This window comes from Amphibalanus amphitrite, unplaced genomic scaffold, assembly GCF_019059575.1.
Source record: "Amphibalanus amphitrite isolate SeventyFive unplaced genomic scaffold, NRLGWU_Aamphi_draft 000074F_arrow, whole genome shotgun sequence".
NCBI lineage: Eukaryota > Metazoa > Arthropoda > Thecostraca > Balanomorpha > Balanidae > Amphibalanus > Amphibalanus amphitrite.
Genome location: NW_024881570.1, coordinates 17,807 through 44,865, shown reverse-complemented (window position 1 = coordinate 44,865; position 27,059 = coordinate 17,807). Strand labels below are relative to the sequence as shown.

General features: G+C 48.8%; 2 protein-coding genes across 8 annotated transcripts; one reads left to right on the top strand and one right to left on the bottom strand.

Moving 5' to 3' along the window:
• Window positions 1-1,042: 1,042 nt before the first annotated feature.
• On the bottom strand, window positions 1,043-4,370 carry LOC122379248 (sequestosome-1-like). 2 transcript variants are annotated; one of them, XM_043361261.1, is made up of 2 exons: window positions 4,084-4,370; window positions 1,043-3,212 (listed from the first exon to the last, which is right to left on the bottom strand). In XM_043361261.1, the coding sequence occupies exons 1-2, from the start codon at window positions 4,095-4,097 to the stop codon at window positions 1,418-1,420; spliced, it is 1,809 nt and encodes a 602-aa protein (XP_043217196.1). In that variant the 5' UTR covers window positions 4,098-4,370; the 3' UTR covers window positions 1,043-1,417. The 2 variants fall into 2 exon arrangements, with proteins under 2 accessions (XP_043217196.1, XP_043217197.1); XM_043361262.1 differs by having other exon boundaries at window positions 3,950-4,228.
• Window positions 4,371-7,990: 3,620 nt separating this feature from the next.
• LOC122379247 lies at window positions 7,991-25,493 on the top strand. Of its 6 annotated transcripts, none has more exons than XM_043361260.1 (9): window positions 7,991-8,154; window positions 18,737-18,932; window positions 19,275-19,392; window positions 20,099-20,206; window positions 22,195-22,356; window positions 22,842-22,972; window positions 23,299-23,437; window positions 23,723-23,852; window positions 24,837-25,493. In XM_043361260.1, exons 2-9 carry the CDS (start codon window positions 18,757-18,759, stop codon window positions 24,926-24,928), a joined length of 1,056 nt encoding a protein of 351 aa, XP_043217195.1. In that variant the 5' UTR covers window positions 7,991-8,154; window positions 18,737-18,756; the 3' UTR covers window positions 24,929-25,493. The 6 variants fall into 6 exon arrangements, with proteins under 6 accessions (XP_043217195.1, XP_043217192.1, XP_043217193.1 ...); XM_043361257.1 differs by lacking the exon at window positions 7,991-8,154 and adding an exon at window positions 10,606-10,663; XM_043361258.1 differs by lacking the exon at window positions 7,991-8,154 and adding an exon at window positions 10,608-10,659.
• The last annotated feature ends 1,566 nt before the right edge of the window (window positions 25,494-27,059 follow it).

Genomic DNA, 27,059 nt, shown 5'->3' with positions numbered 1-27,059 from the left:
ACGTGTCTCAGCTAGCAGCAGTTAGACGGGGTGAGAGGTGTTCTCCCCCCCCCCCCCCCACAGCCAGTAGCGGCGGAACACCTTCAATTAAGGGGGCACTGCCGACTTTTGGTCCCATTCTTTCCATGCAACGCCTATGGGCGTTGCATGGGCGTTGTAACGCCCATGCGTTGTTAACGTTGCCCATAGGGCTAATGTTAAAATGTCAAAATCGAAGGGGGGCACGGTGCCCCGGTGCCCTCCCCGTTCCGCCGCCTATGCCCACAGCCCGGCGTAGGTGGCGCCCAGCACCGGCCCGGTGCGGATTTAAAAACAAATTTCAATTTTTGAAACCCAGACACCACAATATCCCTGTCATGAATAAATAGCTGTTCGCTCTTCTTCGTACGATTTTACAACGCCAGAGCGCAGCTGAGCCATTGGCATGAGCCATACAATGCTAGTCTCCTACAAGTCGGTCAGCATCACTGCACAACGGACTCTGACGTCACTGTCGCATGCTCGCATCTACTGCATGGATGCGTCATCCAGAGCGTGAACAAACACGTCAGGCCGTCCCAGTCCGCCAGCGGAGAGCAGAGGACACTGAACACCAACCGGTCTCATCCAGTGACGGACAGAGATTCGCCACCCAGCAGACGGTCGGCTGGGTCTGAGTGATTCACGAACTGGTATTTTGCAGCCTTCTGCAGCCTTTCGGTCCAAGGACGCCTTATCTGGAGATTGCGGGAAATCCTGTCTGACACCAGTGCGGGCGACCTTCAGTGCAAGTCGCAGCACGCACTGTGTGCGGCTCGGGACTGAGCTGTCTGCCAACAGGAGGAACTATTAGTAGGCTGTAGGGAACGTATTTTGGGGAACCGAGGGGATATGGCGACCCGCACTGCCGCTGTCATCGCTCCAGCTCTGAATCACGGTTCATGCGAGACGCATCCCGGAGCTCTACCGCTCCTGCTGCAATACGCCGACCTGTTTGGCCGTAATCTATTCGTTACGCTGTAGAGGAAGTCAGGTGGGAACAAACAAATTATCGCAGAAACAATTGGATTTTGTCGGTTTATTAACACCAAAAGCGGTACATGTCGGTATCTGGTGAGGGCAATACGTAGCGACGTCTACCCGACGCGCTTTCCAGACTAATCATCGATAAATCCGTGTGCAGTGGGATGTCACACATCTAAGAGTCGTAACGATAAACCTGTAAACATCTACCAAAAGGATCACAATCCATTGAGAATAACATATTTCTGCAAGCAAGATCTAAAAACGAACACCAATAATTTCTTTGGGTGAATGCCACACGTTCTACCTCAGAACGTATCGATCACACCGCTGCTGCGATAGTCCACCACATGAAGCAAGCGCCACCGCCGAAGCGGCGTCTGGCTGTGGCGCGGCGGCCGGCTGCCGACGGCGCCTACTGGCCGCGGCGCGGCACCGGCTGCAGCACGTCCAGCACGGCGCTGATGTCGCCGCCCTTGGCCTGCAGCAGCTGCGTCAGCCAGCCGCCGTCGTTGGTGAAGCCCATGGCGCTCATGGCGTCCAGTGCACGCTGAATGCGCGGCTCCAGCGGCACAGACGGCTCCGAGGCAGGCGGCGCCGAGGCAGCGGCCATCTCGGCCGGGACAGCAGCGGTCGGGGTCGGAGCCGGGGTAGCGGCGGTCGGAGTCGGGGTCGGGGTCGGAGTGGCGGCGGTCGGCGGTGTCTGGGACGGTGTGGCCACGGCCGGGGCCTCGGTGGCCAGGTCGGGGTAGACGCGGCTGCAGGCGCCGGAGCTGGCCTCAGAGGGCGTGCTGGTGCCGCTCACCATGGTCCAGTCGTCGGCCGGGTCGTTGGGCACGTCCTCCACCGTCACCGGGATCACCTTCTCAGCCGGCGCGGCGGCGGCCGGCTCCGTCTGGCTGGGCACGCCATCCGCCACCGCAGGCTCGGCCTCCATCTTCTCAGCCGGAGCCGGGGCCGGAGCAGCGGCCGGAGCCGGAGCCGTGGCGGCGGCCGGAGCCGGAGTCGTGGCGGCCGCCGGAGCCGGAGCTGTGGCGGCGGCCGCGGCGCCGGCTACCTTGGACACCGTGTTCGCGGTGGCGGCGGTGGCGGCGGTGGCAGCAGCGGCGGCGGCGGAGGCAGCCCTGGCAGCTGCGGCCGTGGCGGCCTTAGCGGCGGTGGTGGCGGCCGCGGCGATGTCCTGGGCGGGAGCCTGAGCAGCGGCCTGACGCTGCTGGCCGCCGGCCTCCTCAGCCCGCTTCTGACGAGTCTCCACGCCGACGTCCACGTCGATGCCGAACGGATCCAGGCAGGCAGCGATCGTCTGACCCAGCTCCTCCAGGCTCTTCTCGGTCCAGCGGCCGGCCTCGGCGCCCGGGCCGCCGGCGCCGCCCTCCGGAGCGAACCCGCCCAGCGCGGACATCGCCGAGTGGATCGCCTCGAAGAAGTTGCTCGGACGGGGCGCCGATGCTCCGCCGCCGTCCGTGCCGCGCTGGGCGGCGCGCTCGGCGCGACGCTCGGCCCGTTCAGCGCATCGCTCCGCCTTTTCGGCTCTCTTCTCGGCCTTGTACTCGGCCTTTTCAGCTCTCTTCTCGGCCTGGTGCTCGGCCTTCTCGGCGCGCCGCTCGAAGCGGCCGCAGTGCGGGGCGCCGGGCATGCCGGCCATTCCGAAGCCTCCCCAGGCGGCCGGGCAGTGGCCGCGGCGGCCGCTGCGGCGCGCCTGCCGGAACACGGGCTGCCAAACGCGGTCCGGCGTCGGGATGCGCAGCATCAGGTGCTCCGGGTGAAGACAGCGCGACTCGCAGGCAGCGCACAGGTCAAAGTCGTCGCACGTCATGCACTTGTAGCGGTGTCCGCGGATGGTCTGCTCGCAGCCGTCACAGGAGACGCCAGAGTGGACGGGACCGTCGGCGGGCGGTGCTGGGGCGCCGCGGCTGGGCACCACGTGCAGACGGAGCGTCTGCTGGCCTCCCACCTGCAGCAGGCTCACCAAAGCCACCAGCAGCTCTTCATCAGATCCAATAGTGATGTTGTCACCATCAGCATCTTCCCAGCACACATCAAATGACTTGCGCATCAGGCTGGGGAACACTACACGCAACTTTCCCTGCAGGTAGGAGAAGCTTGTCGCTGCAGACGCATCCAGGCCAAATCTTCGGATTTCTTGGGTGTCACCCTCTCCTATGAGGTATGCTTTCACTGAAATGTTCTTGCCATCCATGGTTGGAAACCTGTAATGCAGAAACAGGGAATAAAATCAACACTCACAGGTCACAAGCAATTCTGACAGGGCTAAGTCGATGGACTCTAAGGTGACTCTGACTCAGACTCTGACTCAAGCTTACAAAATCAACTCTGACTTTGACTATGGCTTCAGACATTGCTCATTAATTCCATACAATGAATTTAAATTTCATTTCAATTTTTTTCTTGCTTGATGTGACCCTTTCAACATTCCAAGGCCTTGCATTGCAAGAATTACTTTTTAAATAACATGCAGGAATAAAAAAAATATGTTCTGACACACCAGCCATCTTCAGCTTTTTCAATTAAAATGCGTCCAAATCAGTGGCATGTCCTTAGCTTCAGCAAAATCTGATTTTGAAAGGTCAATCAGCAAAATATTGTCAAGCAACCAGGTAGGTGTGGCCAGGGCATGACTGAGCCATGCAGTGTTGGTAAGATTTTAGCGACCCCAACTCCCACTCTGGGCAAAACTGCTAACTCCAACTGACCAACTCTGACTCTGATTCTGCAGCCCTGATGCTGACAAAGTTTTACGATGAAAGGGGGAAAGTAGTTCATGTTTCACTACATCTAACAGCATTAACTGAAGAAGTTAGATAGTTACTCATCAAAATTCCAAAGATAAATAAAAAAGTATCACTGTTGATTTGGACGATTGTCCAAACCCGAAATGCAAATAGGTATTTGAAAAATTGAAAATATGAAAACTGCAAATATATACCTAGAGTTCTGGTTAGGATGTAAGCAGCTCTTGTCCGACGTTCCAAAGTAGTGCAGGGGCTCAGCGTTATCCTTCTCAATCCCGTAGCACGAATGCAAAGCTAGACAACGAAGGCGACTTTAAATACCACCTACCTCTCCTCTGCCATCGTCGCCAGTGACTCGTCAGCCCAATGTAAGCTTCGATGGAGCCTGACCGGTCCAGAACGTGCGAGAACCTGAAAATCCGCCAGTCACTCACTTATCCACTGCGCAATTCACGAGAGGGGTGTTCACGGGCACCGCACACTGCTGCGTGCGCTGTGTGCGGTGCGTCCAGCAGGCGTGGGGGTAGGGGATGGGTAGGCGGTTCTGACGTCACGGCTGCGTGCGGTGGACGGTCCGCTGTGGCCAGTCCCGACCGGCCACAGCGATCGCTGTGTGCGGTGACGGAAGGCTGACGTAGGGACGCAGTGGGCGGAGCTTGGAAGCTGTGTGCGGTCCGACCGCACACAGGGCCCGTGAACAGCCCTGAGGTCAAATGACTCATCCGACTCATCTACAAAATCATGACACATCAAAATAAAGTGTTCTCCTGTTTCTCAATATACGGCTTTCGAACCCATGGCTGGCCAATAGATAGAGAGTAAGCAGCTCACAGAGAAAAATACTGGCAGCTGATTGGCCGACTCAGTGAACATATTTCTGCTACAGATATGCCGCGCTTATTGCATTAGACCAGATAAACACGAAAAATAAGTAAAATGTTCTAAGAGGAGCTAATACTGTTTGGTGTGAAACCAGTCTCCTTGGTGATTCGCGCAATGCTGAGAATGCACCAATAGGACTCCTAAAAGTATCACTGACGTCACAAAACTCTTTAATGGTTACCAATGAAATGCCGAAAAGCTCCACTGAAATTATCAACTATTGTTGTACCGAACAGCTTCAGTTACATCACGGTATATAGCACTGTATTGGTATGTAGTTACATGCGTTACATGCTTGGTTACTTGACGAGCGGCAGCATATTTACGTCTGGACAACGAGTTGCGTTGGAGAGGCCGGAAATAGTGGCGATTTCAGGACCGCAAGAATGGACCGCCATTGGAATGATTCTTTTTGAACCCGTGCACTGTTTTTGGCTGGAATTTAATAGTTAATACAAAAACATTTTGTGATTACGTTTGGCTAAGAATGAATACCATCCGCGCTAAGTTTTCACTACCATTGCATTTTGTCCAGAAGCATATAGTGCTGTAATATTGCAGTTCTTGCGCGTTTGTTACAAAATATGAAGCAAACATGCAAAAAGGTTCCAAAGTAACGTTGTATCGCAAAATATCATATTGACCTCAAGTTCCATCCGTTGCAATTGCATGATTGACTAGACAGATTCACACATTTCAAGTTTATCTTGGATCAGAGGTGTCAGTGTAGTTCATCAGTGCCAGAGGTTTACTTGAGGGGAAGGCTATGATAATTGCTCTTGTCCATCCACTAAGAAGTTATCAGTTGGTGACATACCAGGGAAATAAGCTAAAATTAGAGCGCTCTATTTATTGCTCCTGCCCCATGTTGAAGAGATACCCCTAAAAGCGTGATCTTTTATCGGCCCTTACGCAGCAAGGCAGTAATTCTCGGACTGGTGGATGGTATCAATAGAAAGAGAATGCGTCAAAGATTAACATGAATTAATTAAAATAACATTAAAATGTTAACTAAGCGTGGAAATTAGTCCCAAACATAAGCTAATTATTGCTCCTACCTCGGCGACGGCGCTCCCCGCAGTCAGAGGAGAAGCTAAAATAAAAGCCACCATCCTCCTCCGTAAGTCAATTTTAGAGCGGGCGAGTGGGCCGATGCGGGGCCACCAAACTGAGGTGAGACGTGGCTAGCAATTGCAAATTGCCATAGAAATCAATATCTTAAGACGTACAATATGGGATGATTACTCTGAAGCTGGAGTGAAAGCATGAGTAGATTGCAAGAAACGAAATGCATAGATAGGTTGAATTATGTACAATAGGCACAGCTCAGATGAAGCCATTTCTTTGATGTTGACATTTGACATAACCCTTCCTCTCCTCACCTATGACCTAAGTACGTTGGCAGTTACCGGCATAGTTTTTTAGCACGAGTGTAATCCGCCATCGGACCGCAATGCACGTTGCTAGACTGCTGCAATTACAACGAACATACGAATACTGCCTTCATTTGTAGACGTTTGTTTTTTAGGCGGTCTTTGACGTACAAGGGGGCATACCTGTCGACAACTTGAGTTTCTCCGAATTTCAAAAACTGCCAGAATTTCAATTCCTTATGCACTGTTGTAGGTACAGCTATGTTCACAAGTTTTCGTTTCCTCCTGCTCTAAAAAGGATGATATTTGTCGATTTCGTGCGTCGCTGATAGAAGGGTGCGTTTAATAATTAGGCCCAACGCTTTCTGCATCCGCGAGTACCTTGAAAAGGGAACAACAGTTTCCATTTATTACACTATGGGACAAGTGACAAAATGACCACTGCAACACGCATGAAACGGAGCTCATATTCCTAAAAATGTCTACAATCACTTCTTTTCTGACACTATTAGCAAATACCATCTCAAGTTAGGTGGTTGACAGACAGTCAATGGAGATCTGGGGAGACTGAGTGATGCCAATTCACCACTTAACTGATAATGAGGGCCGAGGGAAGACTGAGAAACATGCAACATGCACAACTGACAACTTGACAAGTGACAAAACACTACCACTATTGCGCAGTGCACAACAAATTACAGCAGCCAGCCCCAAAAATGCTTTTGGTGGCTAATTGCAAAACAAGTCACTAATAAATGTCTTAGTTGCAGCTGAACATTGTACAATGATCACACTGTTCACACATTGAGTGAGATGCCACAGGTGGTTTGAATCACACTTTGGTACAACTGCAAATCTGAAGTGTTGTCATGAGGTTCATGCCTCCATGATCACAGCACTTTGGTTGTGGTTGGCATAACACATGTAGTCTGCAGAGTTCCACATGAACTGCAGACACCTCATCTGGTGGTCTTCATGTTGCTCAACTTCTTCAGGAGGCAAATGTCGACCACCCAGCGGAAGCATGGTCCTGCAGAAAAGAAAGGAAATGCATAAGGTACAAACATTATCTGCTGAAACAGCCCCTTCTGTTTGCTGTTATTAAACTTTTAACATAACATAACAACATGTATTCCATGTATTTTACATTTGTTGAAGTAAAATACTGCCGGCTATTTCAAAACCAGAAAATGAAATTATATTGTGGCATAATTCACATGCTCAGCTATCAGTATCAAATAATAAATTAATTTAAAATTTGGCATATTCTATATAACACATTCATAGAAAATTCTACTTCACGTCACAAGGACTCACAATCTTTCTGTTGGGTGTTTGATTGACGCATTTATTAAGTTTGTCTTAGGTTTTATTATTGCAAAAAATTCATATTGCATTATTGTATCAAAATACTGCCAGCAATAACAAAACAAGAACATGAAATGTCAATGAGCAAGCCGCCTTTCCTAAAAATGGATTACTTTGAAAAGAATTTTAGTTTCTTTTAAGGAAAAGGAGAAATGATTATCAGGTAATTATCAAAAGCCACTCAACCAGCAAGTGGCTGGGTGGTTTCACAGCAAACATCAAGCCAAAACATATGCTTACATTTATCTAACAATTGAGCCATTTGACTACACAAGGATATGTGAGCAAAATAAGAATCCAATTATCCAATGTTGACTTCCTTGCAAAGTTTATGCCTTATTTTATGAAAATGTGTCACTAGAATATGATACTTATCATCGAATATTATTTAATTTACGATTTATTTCGATCGGAACGCACATGGAGTCCCGCGCCATTTTCGTCGACGATGAATATGATCGTGTTTCATGAAGAGATAAGGGGTTTCAATGGTCTTTCAAAGCAATAATTTGATGCAAAAATTTGTAGGAAATAATATAAAGCTGGTTCAAATGGCCATCAACCATTTAAAACACCGAAAATACTCACAACTCCGTCCCGACGACCACGCAGCACCGCGCACGCCACACTACTGGCACAATGCCAAAACTGCTGTCATAGCAGAAATGTTTTTTTTTCTCGATTGCAATTGTGGAATTATTTATTAAACAGAAGATGATCTTTCCGAAAAACCGACTGATTTCATACACAGATGCATGGAAAATAAAAAAATCCCGGTAAGTTTATTTGTATTGTTTTGTCGATTTTGACATGCTCCTAGTTTGCAGCCATATTTCGATATGTTCTACAGGGAGTTCAGAATTATTTCAGGACCAATCTTTTCCTCATTCATTTTCCCGTCGATCATGAAATTTTTAGAGCGGAACAATTAGTTTCCAGGCGGTCCGAGCGGATTTCGTGAGAAGGGTGCAAAAATCGGCGTCATTTTTAGAGCCTCGACACCAGCTCAACACAGGACCCTATGGGAGACGGTGAAGTAGCGGGAGCAATAAATAGAGCGCTCTAATTTTAGCTTATTTCCCTGGTGTGTCACCGACTGTTATTAAATATTACATATTTTGTTTTGTGTATTCCAAGAGGAGAGGGAACTATTTTCTTTGTGCCTTCATGTCAGAATTGAAGATGGATCATAAAATTTTCAAGGCAGTTAATCAACCAAGCATTCAGTCTTTCTCATATATAAGCTGTGGCTAAGAAGAAAAGGTTGATCAATCCTGAAGTTCAGTCATCTTACTTCAACTTGGCAGGAAGATCCCCAAGGACAGAGGATATATTGTATACCTATCTTGTAAATCAAAGCGTTTTTGTGACTGCAAGGCTTAGCTATTTGTTGTGTGCTCGGAGTGAGGTTATGGGCGTTTTTGTTGTATGTTTTTGTGGAGATTGAATATAACTGTGACCCTGTGTTTGTTTGTATATTTACTACAGTCCAACAGCACACTCACCTGGCATACTCATTACTCATCCAGCTCATAGCTTTACCCCACAGGATTTGTACTTGTTGATGTCTTGAGCATGAACTAAAGCACTAAAGTAGCCTAGTTATCATTTCCCACATTTTTCTGAGCATCTAACATGGCATACACTGTAGTGCTGACCAGCTTCAGAGAAGAGACACTTTAAACGCACAGACTCTCACCAGCCACCCAATGAGCCAGTTCCTCATTTGACTGTTTCCCTGGATAGTTGGATACGGCTTGGCAAGGTGAGCTAACTGTTGGCAAGTTGAAGGTTAGCAGGTGAGATGGAGCTAGGGTGAGTAAGTACCTACCTATAACTGAGTGCTACTGCTATGCAGGTCTTGGGTAGGTTGCAAATATGTGTGATGAATGATGATTGAGGTTAGGTCAGGTTAGTCAGGTATGCTCAGCCCTCAGGTCACATTTTTATGGACACTAGGCAATTTAAAAACTACAACCTAATACATGTATAAGAGCACCCAACTAACCACAACTACTAGCTATATGACTAAGTACCTACCTACTTGTGCCTACATCTCATACCAAGTCAAAATAAACTGCTGGAAGTTCCTTGCTGGAAGATTACCCTCAGTACTTTTTATCCCAGTCCTGTGAAGAAAATTAATACTTCTATGTTCTGAGTCATTTCTGGCCATCCACAGAAAGAAATGCTGACAGCTTTGCTATTGTATATTGGAACCATAATCACTCATGACTATGAAGTATGAACACATCATATGATCACATCGTTGCATGGATTGTATTTGTCACATTGACAATTCTTCTAAAATCCTTTTTTCAAAAAATGCAAAGTAATGATGAACATCACATTAAACATTAAGCTGATTTAGTGATCCAAGCGGCAAGCTGTCTCCTCCAGTAGCAATGGAATGATTGTGTGTTTCATTTGCCAGACACTGAGTAATGCACATTACGACATTACCATTCTGCAAAGTAAAGCTGCCCGAGTTCATTCATTCTAAATTTTTTCACTTGATAGTTAGCACAAATTAATCTTGCTGTTGTAAGTTATAATTCAATATTCACACCAATACATCAATATGCGTTCATCAGCCAGCATTTTCTGGCTTGGTATTGCTCAGCGTGCTCTTCATGATCTCCTGCAATAGTATAGCTTGTTTTTGTCCAATAAGCTCTTTTAATTTTACTTTTTCTTGCTGATAAGTGAGCCAGACCAACTTGCGTTTATCAACCAAACATTTCCTAAATTCAACTTGATATCAATATTGCTCAGGGCTCAGGAGTCAGGATTCTGGAGCCTTAGCCTCCTGGATACTTGGAATTGTTTTCAGTCAACATGTTTCTTTAATATGATATAATTCAATCACAAGGGATCCGAAACTTCCAACAAAACGACGTACACGAGTACGAAAACACCAGATGAACTTGAAAAAGGCCTTGGAACAGAGCCAAGCGGTGCTCCATTTGTTTGTTTACAATAATTGTAGTGCTGATGTATTGTTTTATGACTCTAGCGTTTGGCTTATAAAAATGAAACAATTTAACCAAATCTATAAGGCAAGTAATATTTTTCTGAGAGAACTAAAATATTTAAAAGCTAAACACTATGAAATACAGGAATCGGAACGAAAAAGTAACCTAAAAATCCAGCCGAATCACCGGCTCCTAAAACTGCGACAAAATCAGCACTTTTCCCCGCAACTCGTTGTCCAGACGTAAATATGCCGAGCGGCAAGGCCCCATCAAGATTCTTACAGATAGGCCAGGCATTTTTCATAGGTAGGTAATTTTTTTTTTTTTTTTTTTTTTTTTTTTTTTTTTTTTTTTAATTTTTCAATTTTTTATTTTTTCAAAATAAACTTCATGTTAAACTTAAAGCGATCAACTGCCTACGTGTAGAGCAGAACGCATACAAAATTCACACTTTACATGAGCATTGAGCAGGCCACGGTCCGCTCAAATCCTGGACCTGCTGTTGAGAGTCGGACACGCGCACGCTCCGGGACAGCACAGGGAAGAGGACCGCGAGCGTGTCATGCGCAGCTCCTCTCGACAGCCGTCCGCAGGGGTCAGTGGTGGTGGGTGGTCCGGTGGGTCAGCCACTGAGTCCAGCGGCGGCCCCGCAGCAGACTCGTCATCCGGTGCCTCGATTGACGGAATGCTCATGCTCGGGGTCAGCCTGGACGATGGCGTCGGTGACGGTCCCGTTCTGTTGGCCGCTGCTGGTTTAGCTGTGGCCAGCACGGAGGCAGCGTTGCCCCTTGCCACAGCGATTGAAACCCTTTGTGCCAGCCAGACTGTTTCTCGTTTGTCCCCGGTGCGGCACGTCAGCCGACGGCCAAGCTCCTTCATGAGACCTGTGGCCGCCGGACCCAGGACACCAGAAGTCTCAACCGCAAAAGGAATGAACACATATCTCTCACGGAGAGCGGCATAGCGGGCGCGCTTGCGTTCTTCTGCACAGCGGGCGGCGCTGCCGGGATTTAAGGCAGAGCTGATGACGGCAGTTGCTGAGAAGGTGTCACAGCAGGTGGCGTCCCATATAAGGCTCATTCCTCGGCTGAAAGGGAAGAGCGTTATCCCGTCAGGACGTCGACCGTCACCTCTGTCGAGGCCGGTGGGCTCCAAAACACTCTCGAGCCCTGTACTGCTGAGTGCCCGCCGCAGCACGTCATTGAGGTTAGCGTGACGCGCGTGGCGGCCAGCACTCTTGGTACAGGAGAGACCGTGGTGGCCCAGTCGGTCAACGGGGCGATGGCAGAGCTGACAGTTATGCGGTTCACATACCGACGCCCCGAGTCGCAGCGCCACTGCTACCCGCACAGTTTCATCATCCAGATGGAGTCCCACACTGGTGACGGGGAGTGCTTGCACCCAAGCGGCAGTGTGGGGCTCTGCAGCAGCCAGAAGACGCGCCCGGGCCACCTGGTTTGCCCCGTCCAGCAGGCGCTTCTGAGACATCTTACAGAACGTCTCATCCCAAGCACGCTGTTTGCACTCTTCTGACTGGGGCACCTGACGAGCGGCTTCACCGAGCTTGGCGACAATATCGGCCCTGGCACGCTGGAGTGCTTGGGTCGGCTGGCGAGGCTCGGTGGCATGGAGAATCTCTTGCGTCAGTGGCAGACAAGCGTGGAGGGATGCCATGTGACACGGCAGGGCCAATGCCATCACCGACCGGACTCCAAGTCCTCCAAAACGCAGTGGTAGGGAAGCCTGCTCCCACGCTTCATCATTGATGGTGACGTTGGTGACGGTGGCGAGGGTCTCCCGCACTGTCTTGTCGACATTCAGCAGCGGCCCCGGCTCACGATACAGCGGCGCCGACCGCAGAAGGTAGGTTAGCCGGGGGGCTGCCGTGTAGTGTGCCAAAAGGAATAGACCGGAGTGAGCGTCAAGGTTGCTGATCCGGGCACACATCCGGTCTATGACGGCCGCAGCCCTGGTGGTGGCGACAGGCAGCGCAGCGTCGGTCAAGGGAGATCCTAGGAGGGAGAGATCGCTTGCTAGAGTCTCCTTCAGTCCTGGGAGGGTACCTCGTAGCGACTCCAAAAGTGATGGTGGCGGCGTTGGACCGGCAAATGCGACCTCGCACTTGTTGGCGTTCAGTTGCAGACCGATTGTAGGCAGGGCTGTCGCCAGGACTGCTAAGTCGGCGGCGACTAGGTCAGCCGGACCTCCGATGGTCCCATCGTCGAGGTACCACACATTTAGTGGTGACTGCATTCTTCTGATGATCGGGTCTAGAGCCAGCGCGAAAGCCGCCGGGCCGAGTGGGTCACCCTGCTGCACACCGCTGCACGAGGAAATGGTCTGATCACCGATGCAGAGAGGTGTGGGCTCGCTGTATGCGCACCACAGGAGAGGATACGCCATGGGCACACGCGTCTTCACTTGCTCCAAAAAGGTGTCGCGTCTCACGGTGTTGAAGGCGTTTCGGACGTCCACCTTGACCAGCAAGTATGGGGCGTGGGCTTCTGCAGCTGCCGCCAGAAACTCTCGCGTGGCGTGTACGGCGGCCTCGCAGCCCTGCGGTGTGCCGACTCCCAGCTGCACGGGACGTAGCTCCTCTCCCACTGCAGCAGCGACTTGACGTGCGGCGATACGGCCGGCAAGGCGGCGGTAGATGCTTCCCACCGCGATCGGCCGCAGACCGCCATCACTCTTCCGAATCGCGCATAGAGACGCGCCGAACAGCGCTCGCCGTGCACAATCCGGTACTGCCCCTTGTAGGAGTAGGTTGGTGAGACGGACAAGACAGCGAATGAGACGGCGTCCGCTCTCAGCGGCCTCCTTCGAGATCAACTGCTGCAAATGTAGGGCACGAATGCCGTCTAGACCGGCTGTTGATCCTGGCCGCATGCTGGTGATGGCCGCCTCAACGTCGGCTTCGGAGACGATGATCGGGGCAGGGTCAGTGTTTGAAGGTGGTGGTGGTAGTAGTTGGTCGTCGGGGGCCGGTGGGTGTTTCGCACGCAGTGAGGTCACTATTTCGTCATTAGCTGTCGCCAACTTTTCGTCAGTGGTCAGTGTTTGTAGCGCTGCCCTGATGTCGCCATCTGCCAGCTTGCCTGCAATTCGGCGGGCCAGCGCGTCATCTCTGGTGGCTTCAGTTGCAGAGCGTGCTCGTGGCATCCGTCCCCGGTGGTTGGTAGTGTCGGTTGCTTTGTCCGTCGCAGTCGCCGGCGTCTCGCCGGAGATCTGACGCCGGATACTGGACGCCGCTGTGCATTTACTGCCGGGGGCCGGGGCTTGCAGCTTGCAGTGTGCAAAGGTCAACAGTTCCCACCACCGGTCAGCCGAGTCGGACTGTAGGGCTCCGTCCATCGCCTCAGCCAGGGCATCCGCAACCAGTGGTCGAATAGCCTTGGGCAACCGGGACACAATGCGCCCCTTTCTTCTCATCTTGGCAAGGGCCTCTGGGAAATTGCCTGCTGCTGGACTGGCTGGCGAGGAGCTCGGTTGTGTGTGGAATCCGTAACCTAAACAGTCCCGACAGTGCCAAACGCCCCCCTCGGCTTGAAGCTCACGTGCTTTCTTGGCCGGCACCCTTACACAGAGCGCATGCCAGCGGCGTTTACAGGAGCCGCAAGTAATGGTGGTCCTTTGAGTGCTGCGACTGGGACAGCTAGCACAGACCTGTTCTTCCATTATTTTCGGTGCTTGTTTTATCTGCTTTTCATATGATGTTTTGAATTGCAGCACCGGACCTAGTACAAAACTGCTTCTGCATTTACGTTAAAAATCTTGAAAATGGGGCATCGTCAAGTTCAATCGCTCGACGTTTATCAATAACCTCCGGTATGCGACGATCTAGGGGAATAACGTCACGTTCTTGTTCGCAAGAAAATTGTGCATCCCTTGGTCGGGCAAATGTTCGACAAAATTGCACAAAATGACCATATTTCAAGCAAATAGATTATTCTAGGTTCTTACTTACGAGGGTTCATGCTGCGGCCCCTGGGAGAAAATACTTCAAATATTTATTTTATAAAAAAATTGCAGCCAATGATCTTCGTCTTCATTATTGAATAACGAGCTTAAATCCGCGCCAATGACCGTCTCAACCCATCGCAATTGTCGAGGAGAAGAAATTTGAAGCTTGTGAGTTATCCTTAATATAACTCAGGTATAATAAATATAAATAGTAAATATATTTACTATTTATATTTATAATATAAATAGGTATAATAAATAACTCAGGTATAAAAATAACTCAGGTATAATAAATAGTAAATATATATAACTAAGGTAGGTAATTATTTTGTAGTTTGACTTATGAGATATTTGTCTACTTAAGGCTGTGAAATCAATTATTTTCCATTTCTGAAATTTTCAAAATGGGAGGTCTGAGCGCTGGACGCCCCAGGGGCTCATCCGCTGAAATTCAGTGCATGCAATTTTGTGCCATTATTTTTTGCTCAATTAGCTCACAAGTTGTAGCTAATTTGGGTAGCTGGTCATGAAGCAAGCGTCATACTTGCTTTTTGCTACCAAAGAGAGGTGCTATACCCAGAGTTGAGATGCTTTCTAATCCTAGGCGGCGGAACGCCGAATGGGGAGGGCACCGTACCCCCTTTGATTTTGGCATTTTAACATTAGCCCTATGGGCATTGCATGGAAAGGATGGGACCAAAAGTCGGCAGTGCCCCCCCCTTGATCGAAGGTGTTCCGCTGCTACTGTTTTAACCCGCGCACCGACGGGGGTCTGCGCCAACTTCGCACCGACGGGGGGGGGGCGGATGACCGCCCCCCCTGAGATCTCGAGAACGAAGCAAGATAGCGACAAGCGGTAAACGGCATCGGATACGCACGGTCAAGATCTACAATTTTTACTAAGGTCATTTTCAGGTCAGGTCAAAGATGACGTCACAGGGGTCGAAAAAGTCAAAATGGCGGCGCTAGATATGGAGAGTTTTTCTCGAATAAATTTCGAATTAGTCAAGATATGAACAAACTAAGGGCATCATCGTGATCCTCTCGTCAATCCGCATCGAATGATATATATGTTGACCTCGAAAGGTCAAGGTCAAAGGTTGACCTCAGGTCACGTGACCTCGAGGTCATCATGTATATCATTCGATGCGTCTTGATGAGCTGAACACAATGAGATCATCCACGCGTCTGTATCTTGTTCCTGTACGCCGTACGGAGTTATTGGCCAAAAACCTTTGGTGACCTTTGATGACCTCACATGACCTCACAGCTGCCCAACAGCAAAACAGACCTCAAGGTAGTGAAGGTTGATCGTATATGAAGTAATGTATGGTATATGGGGCCATTCCGACCCGTTTTAGTGGTAAAAACAGGGAGTTGATTTTTCCCCCATTGACTTATAATGGGGAGGTCGCGAAATTGACCTGACCTTAGGTCACCGATATCAAAATTCCGAGATATACAAATTGTAGCTACTAATGACCTAATAATATCCTGCGACTTTCAAAGGCCTCCGACATCTACTGTAGCTCTGGCACGGTGACAAAGTTGCAAAAAAGTGACTTGAGGTTGGGTCATTCAAAGTGACCTGGTGACCTGACCTTAAAAGGTAGGAGGTTCAAACTTGCACACCATGTGTAAAATTGATGAGGTTATAGTCATACCAAATTTCGCGGCGCTACGCGCCGCGGTTTTCCCGCTATTCGCGAAAAACCTCAGGGGGGGGGGGGCGGATATCCGCCCCCCCGTCGGTGCGCGGGTTAATAAAGTCGATCTAAGCCTAACCAAGCCTGACCTAACCTTACCTACAGGCTACAACCTGTAGCTGCTGCTGCTCCATGCAGCTACCTACAGGCTACAACCTAGTTAAACCTACCACCTAAAACCTAAAACCTACATACAGCACCTCACCTTGGTTGCAAAAAGAAGTGTGATGCCTGCTTGAATACTACCCAAATTTGTGCCAAATTTTAACCTTCTTACTATTTCCACACATTCACATGCTTACATATGTTAAACGATGTTAAAAATTGAAGAAAAAACAGGAAGAAACTGGATTAAAAGCACGTTGAACAAGAATGCTACTGCCACAACTCACAGCTCAGAGCTCACAAGTTCATAATTCCTCCAAATTGAACTGAGAGAGGACTGGAGACACAAAGTTGGATTATAGAAATGACACACAAACATTCATTTGTAGGTGATAGTCTACACCTTTACCTACCAAAAGGCACATTTCCTTTTGTCAGAATCTACTTCTCCATGCTAAATAGCATGGAAAACAACCAAATAAATAGCATGGAAATACAATGCTCATTGCCATTGCTCATTGGCAGACCATTGTGTCCTCTATATCTCACTTTATTGGACAATAATGTGCCAGTAGAGCAGTTCAGTATGGTATCTACCACATTAGAGACTGCATACAGCACAACCTCCACCCTAAATATATTTAATATATATCATACCTACCATGGTAAATTTGAACTATGCACAGGCTGTGTGCACCTGAAACAACAATAATTTCTACAAAATCTCATCAGAATTACAATGTTTTGTCTTGCAGTCTGGGTTTAGGGGATGTGTTTGGTGTTGCCAGTAGGCAGTAGCCTTGTAACTTAGATTAAAAGTTGATTAAATGCATGATTTTATGACTAGCAAATTTTGCAATGCACCATTTGTTTCTTTATATTTCTTGCCCTAAACAACTTGAACTCTTTACAGATAAGGTGGATTGATCAGATCTGCAGTGTTGAGCTGCCTATGTCTGCTGCATTGTCTGTTTTCATGTTGTGCAGCAGAGATGTAGACTGCAGGTTGTAGGGCATCTACAGCATACCTTTGATGGTACACTGCCCACTGGTGTAGGCTGGACTAACTGATCATGATGTGAAGAGGCATTTGCTTTGCATGTGTGAAGGCTGAAGCAGCATGGTGACCTACTTTATTTGGACTATTTCCATTAGAAAGAACCAAGAATTAAATTGTTACCAATGTTTTAACATGTTTTTCATGACAAATGTGAAGATTAACCCTCGCCCGTATAGGGGGGGGGGGGGTCGAACGGACCCCCCCCATGGTTTTTCGCGAATAACTCGCGTAAAAAGCGGCCGATCGCGACGAAACTTTCAGTACCCTCGCGTTAATCAATTTTACACCTACCCTGAAAATTTCATGACCCTGACCCTAATGACCTTTGACCTGTGACCTACTTTTCGAGACCATGTTTGGCCGGAATCGCGATTCGGCGTATGTCGGCTCGCATTGGCCGCGCGTTTGCAGTCTTTTCGTGGTTTCAAGCGTTCAAACATGTGATATGATGTTGCCCCCATGCATTAGGGTGGGTGTCAAGGTCACCTGAAGGTCAGGTCAGGTCATTGACCTTTGGTGACCTCGGTTCACTTTTTCGAGTTTTACATGTTTCTAGGCCAGTTTTTGGAGCTGAATTCGAATTTAGGAACCATATGAACATTTACGAAGTAGTTTTGGTGCCTTCGTAACATGTTACGAAGCTGTCAGAGGCGGTTGACACCTACTAGGAATACCCGGCAGGACCCCTACTGGTTGACCTGACCTGACCTGACCCGACCTGGACTAAATGCATGAAGACATCATCTGTGATCAAAACTAACATGATATTCGTGATCAGCGCCCCGAAAAACCCCATAGCAGCCACACTTTACGACGTTCTAACAGGTCCCGATTTTCCGACTTTTGGGTCATTGACCTGACCTGCAAGGTCAACCAATGACCTAGGACCTTAAAATTAGGTATCATCGGCTTCCTCTCGTCACGGGCAACACGCTCGTTTTTTCCGCGAAGCTCTAGCTCGATCAGGGGCGAAACGGCAAGGGGGGGGGGGTCCAACGGACCCCCCCCCCCCTTATACGTTCGCGGCTGGAAAAACACCAATACGGGCGAGGGTTAAGAGACCAGTCAGGCTAAGTTTAAGTGCACAAAGGGACAGTTCTCTAATTTGATTATAGGGATACAAGAGTTTTGATCTTGGTAGGTATATCAAATTCAATCAGTCAAACAGTCAAACAAACAGGGACAGTTTTCTACTTTGATTAAAGGGATGGAGGAAATTTGATGAGGGTATCTCAACTTCAATCAATTAATGCTTGGTGGAAACTGCAATGCACCTTGCCTTCTCCACCCTATGTCATCATTATAACTGAGCATTAGCAAACATATTTTTTTAATTTCTATGCACATGGTTTCCTATTTTATATGCAAGTGTAACTCAGCAACAGTTACCTATCTTAACCATCATTTTCCCTATTTACACCAATGACCTATAATAATCTCCCAGTTTAAAGCATTTTGCAACGTTTTATCTTTTTTCATCACGGTTTCAGCTCTTTTTTTCTAGAAGTTTTATTCATCTGCTATCTTCTCTCGCATGTTCCTGCTGCAGGTTCTGCCAGGAGGGTAGCAATGTCGGCTGATGAGGCCCGTCTGCCGGAGGCCGAGCGGCTGGCGGCGCTGGAGCGCGAGCTGACGGCGCTGCACGAGCTGTGCCGCCGCTCGGAGCTGCCGCACGACCAAGTGAGCCGCGCGCTGAGGCCGCTCGTCTCGGCCGTCGACTGGTCCACGGGCATCAACAGGGCTCGGTAAGGCCATAGTGCTATTTCTTACACTATGGTAAAACGTAAGACCTAATCGGCACGAGGTGTTGAGGGTTTATGCTTCTAATACGATTTTAACTTTTTGATAGATAGTGTTTTATGTGAATGTCTTTGTTCTTCTGTCTACATCCATTTGATATATCTTGTGATGACTAAGTTGAAGCTCTAAATGTTTGACTTCAAAGACTAGCGACATCAGTCCAGTTTACAGCTGTTTTGCTCAGTACTCGTCCAGGATGATCAACAGCATCAATCTGTGCCGACGGTCGAGGTGCGATGAGCCGCTTGTGAGAACACCCCCATGACGCCGCCGCCGCGTGCCGGTAGGTACGTGGGGCGCGTGGTTGGCGTACTGCTGGTGCTCTGTGCCGCGCTGTACCTGATCGGCTCCGCCAAACCCGTGCAGCAGGCGGCACACTTCTACACGCGCGTCGCACTGGTCAAGGTAGGTGACGGTCGCTCATGATGCTGTTTTGGACTGTAACATTAATCTGGGGTTGTCTTTTTTTAATGCAGTTTTATTAACACAATTCACAGAAAACACAAACAAAAATAAACTTAAAACATTGTTGTACTCCCATCGGCGACCCGCCTGGCCAGGCCGGGACGGTGTCAATCCGTGACATATGCCGTCCCGGCCCCGGGGAGAGCTGTGGGATACCTCCCCAGCCGAGGAGATCTGATGGCTACCTCCCCGGCGCTCCAGGCGGGCCGCCAATCCCCGCCCGCTCCGCCCGGAAAGCAACCCGGGGCGGTGCCCCTAACCACCGACCGGGCGAGCGAAGTGTCGACCCGTAGGTCGGCGCTCCGCACGCCCGGCCGGCCAACAGGCCCCTCACAGGAGGGGCCAGTCCCGGAATCTGGGGTTGTCGATGCATGGACTTCCTCTTTTTAGCATACCCACGCTGGTCGGAAGGGGACTTTACTTCTTCAGCTCGCTTTTGACAATCCTGCTCTGGGCATAAAATATGAATCGACTGCTTATATGATTCAAAATGCATGCTAGGTATCACCGTCTTACTATCCCTTGGATTACATGCTGCGACTTTGGGTGTTACTGTTGACTCTTCATATTCAATCATGCTTAGTCTGACTGTATGCAGCAACTTGATAATTGGCCTGTGTGTGAATACCAGTTTTGTGTCTGTCAGATTCTGCCGTACTGGGACTGGACCGGCCTGTACACTATGACGTGTCTGGTGGAGAATCCCCTGTACGAGGAGACGGACCGCCCGGTCAGAACCGAGGACTCCTGTCAGGTGAGGTGCCGCCGCTACTGGGCGATGTCTGGAGATCGGAAGGCGTCTCGAAATCACCATTCCGCGGCGGATGATCTTATATTTGCTCTACAAATATATTTCTACATATGACTTCTACATATTTGCTGTAGAAGTCATTCAGTCACATGCCGTTTCCTAGTAATGATGGTGCACTCGATAATGAACTCACTGCTCAATGCTCATGGCGACATTAATAACATGAGATTATCAAAAGTAATTTCGGGAATGTACTCATTGTGCCAGTCATCCTTGCAATGTCACCAACTCACTGTTATGCAAGCATCATTTCCAATTCAAACGCGCACTGCTGATAGTCGCTTTTGGCAGTGCCGGTGACGGGTCCGTGACCCCTGCCGGCCTCCGTGGGGTGCAGGAAGGGAACGTCTGCCCAGGGGTGCTGAGCCTGAATCCATGAATACACCCGGCTGGTCGCAGCGTGACTGCATAATTCGGGTGGACTGCACGGTCGGAATGGCAGCGTATTAGAGATAGTGGACCGGTCCGATTTCCAATGAGCCTCGCCCGGCCCAAATACCGCCCGGATCGCGAGCTGTACGGTCGACGAGGCTCCCGCAGCCGGACAGGACCAGATAGGTGGCCTGGTGGTCGCATCGCACAACTGTGCTGGAAGATTGAAATAGGGCTTTGGTTAACACGTTCACCAGCCTGCGGTACATATCACCAGTTCCCGTTTTATTGAACAATACCGCACCCCTACTTAGTAATCGCACCATATCAAATGTAACGTCTTTTGTACGTTTCTACGTTCCTTTTTGTGTAGCTTTTCACTGATAACAAGGTCAGCCTTAGATATTCACACTTATTTTTGCGATAAATATAGCAATATGTTAGACTTTGTGGCTATTTCCGATCTTGTTTTCACGACTCTACCCGATTCGTTGACTAGCACCACCGGCAGTCTACTCTGGTGCCGACCACACTGCTCCAACGCCCTCCGTCCGTCACTCTGTCCCGTGTGGCAGGGAGGGGCGGGGGCGTTATCTCCCAGACTCAGCCGCAGACCCCGGCTGCCCTCCCCTCCCCCGTCCCCGTCCCCAGTCGTGGGCTGGCATCACCGTGGCCCGGGGCCGGGATAGGGGTGAGCTTTGGGCGTCGTACAGATCGATGGCGTTTACTGCGGTCCCGACCGCTACTGGCATTGCCTGGATGGGAGGCGGGGTCAGCGATTCCTCCGGTTTGGAATCGATTCGCCGGCCGCCGTGACCGGCTGGATGGCTTCGTTTTGCTATCGCTACACCGCAACCATCGGCTGTACTATCGAATGCCAGATTCGAAATACAGATTAAGTAGAAAACATCGATTGCGTTGAATCTTTTTTACAAAAAAAAAATCATTTATTTTCTGGATTTGGTCTATTCAAGCCAGAGTCGCTGTAACGATCGCCGTCAAAACGTAGGTCTACATTCCGTAAATATATCCTTTTCTAGCACGTCAAGGCAACCCGTGTGAACACTTCCCTAACGATATTGATCCTTCACACAGACTCAGAAATTAGTGTCAATGCCGTAAAGCTGCTGTGTGCCTTAATTGTTCATCGAAGTCGCTCCGGGCTTAGCGCAAATGAATCTGTACTGAAACGATAGGTTCGAAGCGTTGGTGCTGTTTCCCCGACAGTAGGGAGTAATGCTTGCCGAATATTCCCCAAATAAACCGTCGATTCATTTTTTTCAGTGATTATTTCTCTAGGCGATAGTTGTAGTTTATTCGGGAGTTATTACTCGATTGGAATTGCTGCTGAACCATAACCTCGTAAGGTACTCAACCTAAATACCCATTTATAATTTTATTTATACATCTTTCTCTTGCTGTCGCTGTGTTTCTCCGTTTCCTCTCTTCGCTTTACTCGTCTCCCCACCCTCGCTGTTTTTGTATCTCTCTAGCCTGAGCCTGCAGTCTCTGTCCGGTCCGCCTCCTGTCTGACCGCTCCCCTCCCGTCTCTCCCTAAGTTATGCGAGTCTCTGGACGAGCTGGAGCGCGTGTCGAACGTCAGCGCCGCTGTCGTCACGGACAACTACCTGCGCCTGGACCGGCCCGTGGTGGTGACGGACGGAACACGCGACTGGCCGGCCCTCGAGGACGGCGTGTTCGACCGACACCGGCTAGTCAAGGTGGGCGGTAGGGGCTCGTTATGATGGCAGAATATCGCGGATCAGCGGAGCCGCTAATTGCTTATTTATATCAGGTAGGTGGATATTGATTAATTTTCATCTCTGATAAGTTTTGATTTCGTAAGTCATACGTCGTCAATCTGCGAAAGTTATGAATGTTTTGGGGGTTTGTAAATACAACAACTTTTCTGTTTATCTTGTAGTTAAGAATACATAGATTCATGGTGCTCGTGACTTGTGAGGAAGAATTGTACAAATGCAGTCAGTCGATCATTGATTGTCCGACTAAGTAAAAACAAAAACTAAAAACAGCGGCCCATTGTGTGTTTACATGGTGCTAAGTGCGGACAATGCACCAGCTTCCACTTATAGCTCGTACAAATGCTCATTTCATTTGTAAAGTGCCTGTTCAACTATCACACCATTAAAGTGTCCCTCGTTCCGTTCGGATATACGTTGACCGCTGCATGTCCCCCTGTCCGCAGATGTTCAAAGACAGAGGACTGGCCGAGAGTCGGCCCTGTGAGCTGCTCACCAATCTGAAGGCGCGCGACGACATGCAGCTGCTGCTGGACAAAATGAGCAACCCCGTCATCAAGAAGTGGTTCGCCCACTGGTGAGTGAGCGAGGCGACTGATGCTCAATGTCTTCAAAGAAATGTGATTGCTGTGTTCTATCCAAATGACTCACGGTTGTACTTGGCTCTATAATTTTGCTGCTCTGTTATTGCGAAACCGTGACTTTTGACTCGCTCGGTACACCTAGGAACACTCTTTTACCATGCCATATTGTTAACAAGGCTCAACTTTTACCAGAATTCAGCATTTATTTCTCTCGGTATTGTTTCCATGGCAATCATCACAAAGTTGTGAACTGGCACGGGAGGTATGACGGACGTCTCTTCTAACCGGTGCTCTGTTTGCCATGATTTTTTTTTTCCAGGGAGAACTGTGACAAGATGGCTGCCAAGGTGCTCCGTACGCTGTACCGTCGGCCGTATTTTCTGCCGGCCATGGTGGATACCACCGACTCCAACTGGGTGCTAGTCTCCTCAAACTACACGGGAAATGTCTATAAAATGGTGCGTACTGCCGGCCTGGTGGTGTGTGGACACTAGCTGCGTCAGCAAAGGTAGCATTTATAAACGGGTGTCATTTCAGATTACTGATCAAATGACGTGAGAATATTCTTATCTGTTCGTACTTTCACCATTGTTTCCCGTGTCTTCCACTGCTGCTGTATTTTCATGCTGCTGTTTTTACATAAACCTTTTGCTCACCTCTGTTTCCCGAGTCCTGCTGTATTTACATTCTGCTGTACTTTGTCTGGCCATTCGCTCACCCCTGTTTCCCCGTGTCTCGAACAGCTTCCCGTGGTGAACGACATGGTGTGGATGGCGCAGCTGCAGGGCACCACAGGGCTGCGCCTGACGCCGCGCTCTCCGTGCGCCAGCCTCTGTCCCGAGATTGTGGACACACTGCACGAGGGCGAGATCTGTAAGTCGGGGGAGACGAGTTCTGTGAGATAGGGGTGGGGAATAAGAAACCTCGGGGAGATCTCCTGCAGGGAAGTCGAATAGAACTATTGGTGTACCGATGAGATGTCTGAAGTAGAGAAGGATGAATTGGAATGTGTGTAATGGAAGAATAGTGCCGGTAGTCTCATGTTTTTGAATGGAAAATGGTGGTTCTGTGCTAAAGTGCGTTTTGTAGCCATGCATTATTCAAAGTTCCTGTAATAGCTAAAAACATCGATCCGCGATTTTAACGTCTAGGAAAGAGTTGAACTAAGGTCCAAATAAACAGAAGTTATTTTGTCCTACAGCTGCATGTGAACTTGTGCTGTTAATATTAGTCATGCTATTCTGTTGCCCGTTTCGACATGAGTCTCTTATCACGCTTCCCGTTTCATGCACCCCGGGCCCCGCTTGCGTCATGTGTGAGCTGTTCGGAACATTCGAGACAGAGGTCGATCGTCCTTTGACTTGTACCGGTGTCGCTGATGTGCGTGATTCACTGAGGGCCGTCATGTGTTTTTAGCTTTTTACCGATGACGAATGCCAATAATTACGAAATATCCAGCTTAGTGGCACCATAAATGCAGTGCCGCTGAATAATTGTGGTTATTTTTTCTTGCTAATCTTACATTAATTTAGAAAATATTCTGGTCTTTTGATCCAAATTCTAGCTAGAATTGTTTGAGGCCGATGAGCGGTGTAGTCCTAGTACCCGCAAAGCGAAACTGGTCTCATTGGCTTGAATAGGATTGCACGACAATATCCAAGTTACCATCCAACGCAGCAGTGCTAACTGCATCCTAAGTCTGATTGTTAGGGTGCAGTAGTCCCCATATTCTGGTGGGCCCTGGCCGTCCGGTTATTCAGTATGCTCTGGTCCGGTAGGTATAGACCTCAGTTCGTTTGTTATGTCCGATAAAATCCAGTGCGGCTGACCAGCGACGATCTCTGTCTCTTCCCCTAGTGATGTTTACCGACTTTCTCTGGATGCTGGAGTACTTACCGGGATACGGCACGGACAACGTGGCGGTGGGCGCCGGAGGCTACTGGGAGTGACCTCTGCGCTGACCTCTGGTGACCGGAGGTTACTGGGAGTGACCTCTGCGCTGACCTCTGGTGACCGGAGGCTACTGGGAGTGACCTCTGCGCTGACCTCTGGTGACCGGAGGTTACTGGGAGTGACCTCTGCGCTGACCTCTGGTGACCGGAGGCTACTGGGAGTGACCTCTGCGCTGACCTCTGGTGACCGGAGGTTACTCCTGGGAGTGACATGTGCGCTGACCTCCGGTGGCCCCGCCCCGCTCGGCCGAACGAAGAGACCGCCGCCCACTGGACGGAGGAGGACCCGACTACTGCAGCTTTGTGTATTCGTGCAATCGTGTTTGTCGCTTTTTTGTGGCGCTGGTGGCTGATTTCATTGGTATGGTGCATGGTGGCAGCGGCAGAGATGTGCAGGCACATATACGTGTGGTACTGCCTAAACTGCTGATTTAATGAGCTTCATATGTGCTCCGGCAGTTCCGGCACATATTCCATTTTGCTTAGCAATGGTGGCTAATAAAATTTGTTGCAATGCGACGTTGTTGCATCTTGGAAATAAATTTAAGCATATCACACCATGGTAAGTTTTCTTATAAAGGTGTGCTGCAGTGGAATGATCGGCTCAAACAAAACGAATGGACTGCCTGTAAGTTATTGCACAGGTGCAGAGCTATCCGCTAAACTATATATGCAGGAGAAGATAATTAGGATTGATGTTGTGAACGACGGTTCGACGTAGTAATACGAATGGACATCATGAACGGTTGAACTGTTTGCTCTCTTCAGAGATTCGTGATTACCGGCTACCGCCATAATCCGTACGGGAGGATAGGCCAACGGGAACTTCAAAGGGGCTTGAAGTTTAATGTTTTAGTGAAATTGCACGGCTGGAGCTCTGCAGACCGCGGCACTTAAATAACTCAGAGGGTTTTCAAGATGTTAAAATTATAGTGATTCCTAGAGGTATAAAAGTAATAGTAGGTAGTAGGATTGATGGCAATATGCTGCTCTCGTGACTCGTTCTGTATATGAGATGAGAGATCAAACATTTTTTTCAATATAAGGCACACATATGGCACACATAGACACACCTGTTCCTCTCCCCTCCCCAAAGTATCGTCCAAGTCCCAAGACCGCCTTTTTGGATTTGCCAGTGAATTAGGTAAGTCTCACGAATAGTGGTCATGTAACAAAATAGTAGCAGAGACCCTCAATGTTTTGTCGCAGCCACGCTATTTATGTCGCAACTTGTGTTGCAGCTGTGTGCGCGGCTTGAAAGTTGAGCATCAGTTCGCAGCGGAAGGCGGTGGAGGAGGAACAAGGGGTAGAAGGTAATATGTGTGATTTATTAATTAAATTGCTCGTATTTGACTGATAATATCTTCGATAAGTTTCAGAGACTGTTTGACGATTCTACCTTTCGTTTTCCGCAAACTAGGTCGCTTAATTAGGTCTCATGTAAGCTGAATGACTGTCGGTGTTCTGCTTGACGTCCGGCATGAACCTTGACCTAGAAGTGAAAGGCGTCGATCTCTGTGCTAGTTGAAGTGCACTGTTCACTCCAATTTTTGTGCGTGACATGTTTTGATAATATGCACAAACTGTCATAGCCAAGTGTGTTGAGTTTTGTGCAGCATGCCAGCTTAGCCACCAGTTTGCTGTAGTTCCGTGATATGCTGCTAATGCGTATCTGTTACCTACCTTTATCAATAAGTATACAGCTTGAGCTCAATGAGGAATCTCAGGTATACTTAGCAGTTACTGACATGCTAAATATTGGTATCTACATGCATTGAGCTAATATCCTTTTTATTTAAAATAGGAATCAATTGTTGATACGTTTAATTATATCTTGAAGTAATGTTTAAGCCTTCAGAGTTCGGGTTGAAAAAACCTTCAGAATGTTCTTATGTTCTTATATCTAAATATTTGTCACACATTTGACTGCACCACTCACAAAATCTGATGTCTGAGCTGATTAATGGGGTAGATTGATGACTAGAGGAAGTAGGAACAGTCTCTTATGATGATAATTTCTACCCCAGATTCCTAGCACTCTTGTGCTATATATAAGTTCTAAAGTACCTACATGTTTGATATTTCTAAAAGGGATGTTATGCAGTTGGTGAGAGCAGCTACCATTTGA